At 31.2% G+C, this 12,578-nt stretch overlaps 1 protein-coding gene across 1 annotated transcript; it reads right to left on the bottom strand.

Moving 5' to 3' along the window:
* Window positions 1-5,446: 5,446 nt before the first annotated feature.
* On the bottom strand, window positions 5,447-12,239 carry LOC124363504. Its single transcript, XM_046818752.1, has 4 exons — window positions 12,044-12,239; window positions 11,764-11,955; window positions 7,007-7,151; window positions 5,447-5,696 (listed from the first exon to the last, which is right to left on the bottom strand). Exons 1-4 carry the CDS (start codon window positions 12,237-12,239, stop codon window positions 5,447-5,449), a joined length of 783 nt encoding a protein of 260 aa, XP_046674708.1.
* Between the last annotated feature and the right edge of the window lie 339 nt (window positions 12,240-12,578).

Raw genomic sequence — 12,578 nt, forward strand, 5'->3', positions numbered from 1 at the left:
AGTTTACCTCATATTTTCCATTCTCATTTTTTTTAGAGTTGTAAAAATTAGTTGATTCCAAACAAACACAACATTTCAGTTCAATATTCACAGCCAATCCAAATCTTTTCTTATCCGTAGTACAAAGTTCTATGCAGTCTTCGCTATCGCAGAATTTACATTTTAAAATTTTTTTTAATTGCTCACTAAATAAACTAAGATCCAAAATAACACTACCCATTCCAGTTCCTTCATAATTGTCATATTTATCAAAGGACAGGTTTTTAGTAGCAGAGCTAATGTTTGCATTAGTAGTAGGCCTAGGGCTAGGGCTAGCAGAATCTGTTTGGGTAGGCCTAGATTTAGAGTCCAACTTACGGTACTTGTTTCCTCTAAACTCACGTTTAGATTTAGTTTTGTAACTAACCTTTGCTCTTGGCATGGTTATAAGAAGTTGTAAAACACTTCAAGAAACAATACACACTCCTAATCTACCACTAACTATGAATAAAGTGCAACACTTTTAGTAAAACACAATTATCCGACACAAACACATATAACATAACCTCCTAAGCATATCAAAACAAATAAAGCAATATTCTTTCTGTCATCTGTATTCCCAGTTGTCAGTACCAGGTTGACCAACAGAGCAAAGCCATAACATACTTATAACTAACACACATGATTTATATGATTGTGTCAGCCAACATCTTACGAACTGCTGCAAAAAACTAGTGAACATCTTTTGTTTGTGAATTTTTTTTGGTAATTTATAAATTTATTTGAGCATTAATACTTACATATTTTTAAAATACACACTTTAAACTATTAAAAAATGCAATAAAAAATATTTCTAATTTTTTTTTATTTTCATCGACCTGCTCCCCTTAACTTTACATATGAATCTTTTACCTTTACATGTTACTTTAATAAATTAGGTATCGAAATGATGAAAGTAGTGAATTTATGAATTTTCTATAACAATATTTATATCCTTACAATTTAGAGAATTTTACTATTTTAATACCAAGAACGTTACAAAATATAGGTATATTTATATTGTTTTCCAGGCTAAAATAGCCGACTCTAATTTTTCATCAGAACAAGAATTAATTTGAACTAGAAGTGCAAAACCTGAAGCAAGAATTACGATATATGTCTAATTTCAAGTTACATTTATCAGGACCCTATGATGTTACATCACAAGTGCTTTCACTAAAACAATCTATAAACTTAGACTTCATTGGAGTTTCTCTACATTGATCTAAACTAGTTCAAATGTTACTGAAAACGTGGGAGCTATTCAAAAAATACACGTAATTTGCATAAATATTTTGAGTGAAGCCGATGGTGTATGCTAATACATATTATATAAAAGTACTTAGATGCTGCGTTATACGCTGTCTTCTGTAACTTAGTCAGTAGTAAAAATATAGCGTATCATTACAGCAAACAATGTCTTGAAATTAATTTTAAGGAGCATATTTAGGTGGTATTTCGGAATAAAACAATGGCTATGTTTTATTCAGATATATAGCGTCTATGTAAATTGTTTAGCGTCTATACCAAATTTCGTTTAAATAATTTTGTATGTTGCGTTATTGAGTACATAAAAAACTTGTACAATATATCGAATTTCTAATAATATTATGTGAGTATGTGTGTCTATGATTTTGAAAATCCCTATATATATATATATATATATATATATATATATATATATATATATATATATGTATATAGGTTTATTAAGCTCCTTCAACGATCAAAGTGGCTGACAGTTTATACTTTCAAAAGAGTACTATAAATTTATCTATGTTAATGGTGTTAAAATACTAATACTAGGATTTCTAATAACTATTGAGATCAAAAGCTATTAGTTATCCATAGCTGCGAATCTTTCAACACCAGGCGCCCCTGTTAAAAAGTTTGATTTCAGCTGTGCCGCAAGGGACATTTAAATTGAACGCAATACTTCGAAGCAAACTTATTATTTTGCCGGCTCCTTTGTGCTGCAGGTTTCAAAGATCATTAAAATCCATAACATTATTTCAGCTCGAATGCTTTTCACTTCTCAAAACTTTTCTGCATGTTTGTTGAGGAACTGATAACTAAGATTTATTTTATTTATTAAACGTGATAATGTTAATATTTTTAACCTTAATAAATTTAAGTTAAATAACTCGAGAATATTACATTATTTGTTATAAAGTAACTTGCTTTTATCTAAAAAATTTTTGTTTGGTAGTTTCTCTTTTATGAATTTTTTTGCATGAAAATTAAAATTCTTTTTCCTTGGGCTTGCTTGGTAATATAATATATCAATTTAGAATTATAGTATCATCAAGCTTTCTATATTTAGTTCCAATTAATAGCTTAAACTGCGATACAGTACATGACAATATGTTTCACTTGCAGGAAAAACTTAATTAATGTGTGATTATTCTGTAGGACCTTATCGGATATGCCTAAAATAAGAGCAATTCTTTTGCAATCATCTTGTAGCTTTTTATAATACTATTATACTAGTAAAACCTTATTTCCTTAATGAAGTTGTACGTCTAACATAATATACCATCTCCATTTTGAATTGTTATAAACAGTCTTTGATTTGAATAACGTGGGTAGCACAATTACAAATCTAAATACGGTATAAAGTTTCACTTATCTGTTTAAAATTGAATGTGACAAAGATCCCTTTTGAATCTTTTAAATATATGAGGATGGAACAGAGTTAGCCTATCCTTCTTTCTGGGACAAATGACTTCGATATACTGCGAACCATCACTTTAGTGGGATCTCGACAACTTACCTATTCTGAATAGTCTGTCATTCCAGAAACCTGGAAAGGTACGCTTAGGACTTTTACTATATATATATATATATATATATATATTTAGAAAAATCTATATAAATATATATATATATATATATATAGATTTTTTAAAGACTTTTGATCACTCAATCCTTATGGATAAAATGTTTAAAGCCGGAATCAGAGAAGTCGCCTAACAGAGTTTCCTTCTTATCTCACTGGGCGAAAGAAGCAAGCATGGATCGGAGACGACCTTAGCTGAGACATCGAGATGATTTATGGCATTTCGCAAGTTTTCGTGTTGTATGCGCCTATATATTACTTGTTTATGTTTATAGTTTATTTTACATTAAGTTCAAAGGTTTGTTGACAACTTTATCTGACGACACTTCTTTAATATGCAGAGAAAATTCCACCCTATATTGAAATACAATATTTAAAAATTATATCAATCCACTCAAAACATGGTTTAAAAATCACTATTTAATAACAAGCCTAGGACTCAAACATTAGTGAATAACTTAATAATGAAACATAACATATATTTATCTTTAAAATACCATGAAATAAAATGTTTGTTACAAAATAAATGTATTTACTCAAGCATACATAACGGATAGTATTAAATATTTAGGTTTAATTGCTTATGAATATTAAATTGGAAAACTCATGTAAATGGTTTAAATTATGGACTCTTGGAATTCACTAAGGTTTTCAATCTAATCAGAACCTTTGCGATTCCGATATACCAATAAATTTATATTTCACCATAATATTTCTAAAGTAGAATATACTATATATATAAGAATATAACAAGTTCTTGACTTCGCACCAAAGTGTTTTAGTCGTTTGCTTAATAATATAAGATTTGTACGGAAGGTAGTTATATTTTTGAACTGTAAAAAATTACCTTCTTTTCCGCGAATACCTTATTGTACTTTTTACAGTCTTTATTGGTTTCATTTATTAATATAAAATATATGATCTTAGCAAGGTCTACATAGGAGTATCAAAAGAGTTAGGTAGATACTTAAATATAGGCTTAATTTATATTCAAACTATTTCTCCTTTATAAAGCGATATTTATAACTGGCTCAATGTCCCAAGAGTTTCTTTTCAGTTTCATGTGTACCATCCCACAGAGGTTGATAATCTCGGAATTCAGACTTTAATAGCCTTAACAAAACTATTTATGTATATTGTGTCAGATATATTGTAAAATTTTACCTATAGAGTTAAATTCAGCATACAATCTCATAGGACCCTAATGAGCAACATGTGCCACCATATTAAATGTGAAAAGGGAAGCAAGAGAATACACAAATTGGTCGAAAACTCCAGAATCTTAAAAATAAATTGATTAAGATGCGTATTATTCTTACTCTGTTATATTAAATATTAATAATACACAGTTTTATTTATTTATCTCAAAAAATCACTTAACCAGATAAAAATATAGCTAACGCGTAACACTGCAGTGTTATGAGAGATTACGAACTTAACCTGCGTAATATTTGGTATCCAAATATTATCAATATTTTAGAAGCTGTACAAAGGCACAAAAAAAATTAATGTGTCACTATAGGGATACGTGTATTAAAATTATTGACTCATCTGTTTTTGGATTGTGTAGCGCAATAATCTGAACAACAGCATAGTAATCAAATTGAGTCGCCAAATGCCAAAACAAGCTAAATCCACTCTGCAAGTTTTTTAGATAAATGCCAAAAACTGATTGCTTTTCTCACATCCATTACATTTTTATGATTTTTGTTTAAAAAAAAAGGTTAAAAAAATTAGTTATATTGTTTTAAAATTGCTAAAAAAATGGTACAAAAGTTATAATTACTGCAGCCGATTAAATATATGGCATAGCTTGTTTTGGAACAGTAACTATGATTTAGCTGCTTTTGGAAACTTACTCCTCCGCCATTTGCTTTTTAACTTTGGTTCCAAAACCAGTTAAATTGCGTTTACCATTCCAAAATAAGTTAAAAACAGAACCTTATATTATTAAATCCTTTTTTCTCAAAACATTGTAGCCTATATTGTTAGGGTAAAGTTAGGTTAGGATTAATGAACACAATCGTATTCATTTTCAATACAAAACCATGAATTTATTTATCTACAGAGTTTATAAAATAAATGTGTCGTTTATTAAAAAATATTTTTCACTCAATCATAGGCTCATCCTCTTCATTTATTTCAAAATCATCATCATCATCTTCTTCGCCTTGATTGGTGGTAGGTAGCTGGAATAAGTCTTTGAAAAACTTCAACTTTGGCTCCCGTTGCCAGTCATTTCCATAGTGGAGAGATTTAGCAAGCATTTCACATCATTGATTTTTACTTGTTTCAACTGGGTGTCCTTATTGTATCACTCTCAAAACTGCATTGTCAAAATTTTTCCCCCTTTTCATTACTGACTTACTCTCGCCGATTTCAAATACATAGTTTGCTTCTCCTTGTACCAGGATGGAGTTTGGATTACTTTTACTTCTTGAAAAGATAAATTTCTTGGCCTTTTGAAATTGAAAATGCCATTGTCCTGGTTTTTTTAGAACAGCATCGGTTAGAGTTTTCCAATCACTCACAGGGCAATCCGTCCCAAGTTTCACAACAGTACAGTGCTTTTCAATTATTTCAGTGTACTCATTGGGATTGTTGATTACACTCAGATCTTGAAATTTTCCTTTCAAGTACTCCAAACACTCTATCAGGGGGAATGAAAGAATGGCCGACTACCGGAAAGAGTAGTACAACTTTAGTAACATGTTTAGGTGCATCTTTCAGGAGCCAATGAGCAATCATACCGACAACAGTTGTGTTCTTGTTTTGGCCACCACAGCCGTCAGAGAAAAGTTTGACTGTGGTGACATTTTCCATGTTAGCGCTTGTTAACCTGTGGTAAACAGCAGATGCAATTTGACTGGACCCTTTTGCATACTAGTTTTCAGTCCAGAGGTAAGAAAAGGTGTTTTCTGAATTCAAAGAGGACTTTAGAATGTCCCTCACAAATCACAAAATTTATATAGATATAGCTGGCGCTTATAGTATGCGGCTTGGTCCGGTATTTTAGGAAGGACAAGATTTTTCTGACAATCATAGCTCAGAATAAGCTCTTTATCATTATTTTCTTACAAAAGTTTGTAGAATTTGTCTGCACGGACTTTGTGGGCTTTTAGGTTTAGCTTTAGTGTTTCACGCTTGCCTGCATCTTTTTTCTGTGGCTAGTTCACACTCAAGCCTTGTGCAGGTTGAACACTTATCAGTGTACGGGAGCGTCAAAACCAATGTTAAAGTTCTCAGAAAAAACCAGCCTGAAAAAGTCATTACTCACACTTTAATTCTTCAGTTGGATGCTGCTCAATATACATTTTCCACATTTTTGTAATGTTAAGCTCACTTGGAAGGTATTGCCTATGCTTGTTTTTCGCTCTGCAATAGTGTTTTTGTACTGGAATAAATGTTTTAAATAAAAGATTTGATGCTGTCTTTCTTTATATTTTATATTTATCAACTTGGCGTGCTCCTCCACGAGTCTCCAAAGGTACGACGCCTGTTTCCAGGTACTTTTTTGCAAATCAATTGCACTCGGTTTTTTACTCTCTTGCAAAATTTGTAAGTAGTGCTGCCCGACATACTTTAACATTCTCAGTTTTGTTGTTCCTCATTTTAGGTAAGAAAAAAGTCAGTACTTACATTTCTTTTTGATTTGATACCTTCTGGAAGACGAGTCCTTTTTGCTGAGGAAACAATGACGTGCTGAAGAATAAAATTCTTCTTTGATTGAAGGTCAGCGTCTTTATAGTATTGCTGGATGTATCTTTCTAACATCCTGCAGGGAAAGTTCTGCGCAGCGGTACTTACTTTTGGCCGAATGTTTACAACTAGGCATATGTGGAAATCCCTTCGGGCGGTGTCTAAACAAAATAGGGATTATTAGTTCTCCTATACCTTTAAAAAAAATACTAACCTGTAATAAAAAACAAATTATAGATCGCAAACGTTGTCAAAAACTGTTGTAGTTTAAGTTAGGGCCTAAGCTGAATTACTTTAGGCTGGTTGAGATTAAGTAGTTTAGTTGCGGTTTATAGGTTAGTTTAGTTGAGGTTAGGTTAAGCTTAGTTGAGGTTGTTAGGTTATTTTAGTTCAAATGAGTGTTAAGATTAGGCTAGTTTAGTTTTCTTTACCAAATGTTGTTAAACTTACCTAGCAACTTTTGCAACAGTTTTCTTCCATGCTCTTTCGTTTTTCTTCCTTTTCTTTGCCAAAGGGCCAGGCATCTCTTCTACCAACTCTACTTGTTCCACATTTTGTGGAGTTTCCACTGTTATGTCCATTATATTGACATTTTCTTGTTGAACAATTACAACTTCAGCATTTATAATATCAATACCAACGCCTTCACTACCTTCTAAAATACCTCCTGTATGTTTCAGCCTCCATGTTTATGACACACAACAAATCAGGAGCTTTTAAAATAATGTTAAATAATTGAGTGCTATTGCTTCTTATAACACTATTTTAGCCTTTGAAAATTTAAAATTAGCCAACAAAATAAACAATTAATTCAGAAGGAAAATGATCAGCAGTTCCCTATAGGAAAAGTCTTTGGGATTTAACTTATTTTGACACAGAAAACATGAAACATTGTAAGTTATTGTAGTTTGATATAGCTGGTTTTGGAACATTGTCATCTGTGCAGATATGACTGTTTTTGGAACCGAATGGCTATAGGATATAACTGATTTTGGAACAACCTTCACTTTTAAATATTAATTTTTAAAACAGTTTTTAACTGGTTTTTGGAACATTTTGAAGTGACAAATCTGTAGCCTAGGTAATACAGAACTCAATGTCATCAATATCTCAACTTTTTTTAAATTTTGGATTTAGCCTGTTTTGGCATTTGGCGACTCAATTTCTACATATAGCTTGATGATCTTAAAACAGCACATAATTTGAATGGCGTAACCACAGTCTGGTAATAATGTCACATTTATCCGAGTAATTGGAAGAATAAATATTATCATGACAATTATCCGACTAGTCCAGTTATAATCAGATTGATACTGCTTTATAGATAGACACGTAACATAACGTGCTGTTGCGAACTCATTACAGATTTTTCCTTTTCATTCTAATTTTTCCGAAGGTTGATTAAATGATGACAAAATAGTTATGACGGTATTTGATCCAAATTCTTAGATTTATAATTAGTGATGTAAACATTACCAAAAATTTTGGGTTCATACCACGTATAGAATTTTTAAGGTACAATATTGAAATATTTTCTTCTTACTGCGGAGAGACAACATTATTAGTGTTTATCATTAGACAACAGCTATATGGACGTGAATATTTATAATAAATGTGTGCTTATTTTTCTGTTTGCATAATATCGCTATAAATACTGTATATTGAGATATTAGTTAGTATACTGATGATACAGGTTTCTAATTTCTATTAGTACAGAAGGACTTAAAGTCACCCTCATAATTCTAATAAATAATTTTAACCTCGTATCTTATAACTTTAAACGATATACTTTAAGTGAATAAAAAATATTCTCAAAACAAATCCTATTTTACAACATCATCATATTGAAACTGTGTATACAATTTGTCTTATTAATTAAATAAAAGCTCTTAAAAATTAAATGAAATATGTAGGGACTATAGGTGTATGGAGACTTACCTTGAAAATGTGGTATTAACTTTGTTTATTTATTTCTGTTTTCTTCATATTAACCTGGGTTCCAATTCGATATAAATATTACCATTTTAGAAGTTAATTTATTTTGAACTGGTATAATAATGATCTCAACATAGTCTTATTGGTTACACTCATCTCAATAACTTAAAAACTGGTCTCTTGAAGAAAGACATATAGAAATAAATTTTAAGCACTTTCTATTTTTATTTACAATGCGAAAGCTAATTTGACACTATCATAATCATAACCTCGCTCAGCAACTGCGTCTGACCAGACGAGGTATTCCGAGGCTATCTTTTAGAAATATCATAATGCAATTAAATAATTATTATATTTATAAGTGATTTTAGTCAGTTTTATAGCATAATCGAAGTATCTATAAGTACAGTTTCCATATAAAGTTTATATGAAATAATATTATCAGAAATTATGGCACTTATTTGTCGTATTCCACCCTATTGCTTACTAGGTATTGCCTACTTATAAAAGTTTACACGGTCACTGGCTTAAAAACTAAGAAAATATCACAAAACATTTTGGGAACAAACGTAAGTGTATATTATCTGAGAATGTTAAAACTTTAACCTATTTTACTATATAATAATTTTAAAAAATAATAATAAATCATACATAACCATGTCTTAGTTATTTTTCGAAAATCGTCCGCCATATTAGAAAAAAATAAATAAAAAAACATATTTATATTTATTCCTGAATTTGTTCAGTGTATCCTAAAATCTATTTATTCTAGGTATATAATCTAAAGTAGTTGGGATATACGTTTTGCTAACCTGTGTTGTAGAACGGAAATGGTTAATACCAGCGAATAAAAGTTGTGAAATAATAAATAAAAGCGTTATGAAGATGTTTTATCTTCAATAAAATTTCATATTTATTAGTTAGATTGTACGAACTATCGTTTCACAAACTGTAGCTGATTTATATTATGCTGTTTTACTCTACAGGGGAGGATGAACAACATAAATGTGATTGGATGTCAGCTAAATATAACTGAATAGACGTATTATAGAAAGGTATGAGTTGACTGCATTGTCCTTCATCTACACGCTTTACATATTCATGATCGTGATTTGCAATCCGAATCATTTAGGATATATATATATATATATATATATATATATATATATATATATATATATATATATATATATATATATGTGTGTGTGTGTGTGTGTGTGTATATATATATCCTTAAGTAACATTTCATTTATTCAACACATTTTCCTAGATGAGTCCTATTTTTCTCCAAGTTTAGGATTAAGAAATATTACTCAATGTGTTGTTTTTATTCTCTCCAACTCTTCGTAGAAGTTTCTTTTAAAGTATGCTAGAATATGTACAACACCTACTTCATAACAATCGCGTTATATGTCCCATATTTAAAGTTTAATAGAGTAACTTGATAAGTTATACCAATTTACCTCAGTAGTAATGTATATAGGGTTTCCAATATATAATGTACACATAGACCTTTTTTTGCACTCAGTGCCGCTGCAACTAAATGTTATACATAAGCTATATGTTGACCTCTCTTCATGTGTTCACCGTATGGCTGTACGAGGTAGGCTATGTGTGACATATTAATTTTTAACACCTTACTACTGGTAAATTCTTTATAAATATACGTTGCAGTTTATTATTGCAAAAATATTTAATACTCAATATTAGATGGGATAGGGTTATGAGTTCGTTATCATACCAGTAGTTAGTAGTTAAAGTGAATAGTAACTAACAAGTTAAATTATCACTTTTTGTAAAGTTCTTGTCTTGTGTTTTCTTCTAAATAGCAGTTCTTTAAAAACCGTGTTAAATTTCAAGCATTTTACAATATTTTGGAATATACAGAATTTTCTTTTGTTTTCTTACCCTCCCATACTGAAAAGCTAATACTGATGCAGTTTAATCATATAACCTCTAATCTTAAATATGACCAGTAATTTTTAAAAAATATTTTTTTATATGAATTTTATAAAGCCGTAATTAAGTAATTTGCGCCCCAGTGTTTCATTAAATTAAGTCGTATTACCGTTGTTTTAATTAGGCACAAACAGAGTAGATAATTAAAAAAATATATTTTATAAAAGCTATATGTACTTATTTATATCTAGCGTATATATAGATTGACAAATATACTACGATAAAAACAAATGATTAATTAGCCGGGCATCCAATCTCGGTCTCTAAAGAATTCCCAATGTTGGAGGTTGACGTTTATGTCTAAATTACTTTTATCTGCAGAATCTGTGTGCAAACTATTTTAATGCGTTCCCTGCGTTGTTGTTATAATACAAAACTCATCTAGGTGGGAAACGAGTAACTGGTTACCCGTACATGAACATAACCTGTGTGCGTTACAAGTAACGGGTTACTCGTTGCGCAACGAACTTTCTGCGCATCATTTCTCAACAGCCGAATACAACAGAGTGCCCTCGGTTAGTTTGGGAGAACTACAACGTTCTTGTTGACTATGTGGCAACTCAGGAAGAGAATCTGACGCCATTAAACGAGTAACCGGTTACTCGCTACGCACACAAGTAAAGTAATGTTGTTTATTAGTAATAGTAAATATATTATATAAGAAAAATTAGTTTTTTGTGATGTTTTGTCGTGTAATCTATTTACAAATATCACATATTTAGAGGAAGCAGAATAAAAACTATGTTTTAATTTTGTTTATGTATATATTTTATAAAGATAGAACAACAATTTATTATTATACAATGTATGCACATACTAGAAACAGCTAAAAACTGAAAATTACAGTTAAGAACATTTACTGCACAGAAAAATATTTAAATCTAAAATCAAGAGTACTGCTAATTATCCATTTAAATTTTAACAGGTTTCAATTTAATTTTCCAATTTATGAGTTGTCTGTCCACAATTAAGTCTGGCTGATTTATTTGTGTTCGCTGTCTAGACACATGTGTGGCTGTCCGGAGCAATCTTTACAGCATGTCTTCACTTGTTTGGTTAATTTGTCCGCCTCTTTTGATGACATTTTTTCGCCCTGTTTATTTGGTATCACTCTACACAGCGGCGCTTAGTTTTTCTCGTAAATCCTTCCTTTTTAAGAAAAGTGTGAAGTTTTCCTTTTGTATGGGCTGGCAGTTGATATGCCTTCACCCTTTCCCATCAACTGTCTGGCTACAATTTATCTGAGTTTGATGAAGAGCATATTGTTTCCACTTGTTTTACCAAAACTATCCAGGAATTTATCATCATTGTACCTGTTAATAGTTCAACAGCAACCTTTTTATACCACTTTTGGGTTTTTCTAAGGGTTGTGTAGTAGGCAGCCATTTGGTCACTGTAGTCCGTTCCCTTTTTTGCTGCGTTGTAGTCTAGAACACACTGTGGTTTGAGGACCGGCTCATTTTTTCTGTTTTTTTTCCCACTATCTACCAATTTTCTGCTCTGATCTAGTGCAGTTGTCAACATTAGTACGTTCCTTTTATCATGCCATTTTATAACTCTGGTGACGTTTAAAGCCTGTAGATTGACCCTTACCAACTTTTTCCTTAATGCCTTCTGGCAATCCTCTTCGTTTTGAGTTCAATGTACCACACAATCTTGTTTTTCTTTCCATCAGTTTCTCGACTATAGGAATACCAGTATAAACTTTATCTGTGAAAAGTGTTCTACCCTGATATAAAAAGCCATCAAAGTGTGCACCACCGTCATTGAGCTCTCTCATTAACTCCATGACTACATCCATGTGTGTCCAAAAAAAAATGCTATTAGGAGTTCCTTGCTTGCCAGCGTACATGGAAGTACGCAGTGTATAGCCATCAGTTGTACATAACTTGAACAGTTTTACGCCGTATTTATGGGCTTTGTTTTTAATATATTGTCGAAACAGTAGTCTGCCTCGCAAAGGTACCATAGTTTCATCTATGACGAGATCTTTACCTGGAATTAATGTGTCCATGAATGCTGTATTCAAATAATCAACAATAGGTCTGACCTTAACTAAGCGATCCTTTTGATCCTGAACTTCTAAACTATTTTTGTAAAGTGCTAGAACTTGTTTAGCAAAAGGAGC

This window comes from Homalodisca vitripennis, chromosome 5 (assembly GCF_021130785.1).
Source record: "Homalodisca vitripennis isolate AUS2020 chromosome 5, UT_GWSS_2.1, whole genome shotgun sequence".
NCBI classification, from domain to species: domain Eukaryota; kingdom Metazoa; phylum Arthropoda; class Insecta; order Hemiptera; family Cicadellidae; genus Homalodisca; species Homalodisca vitripennis.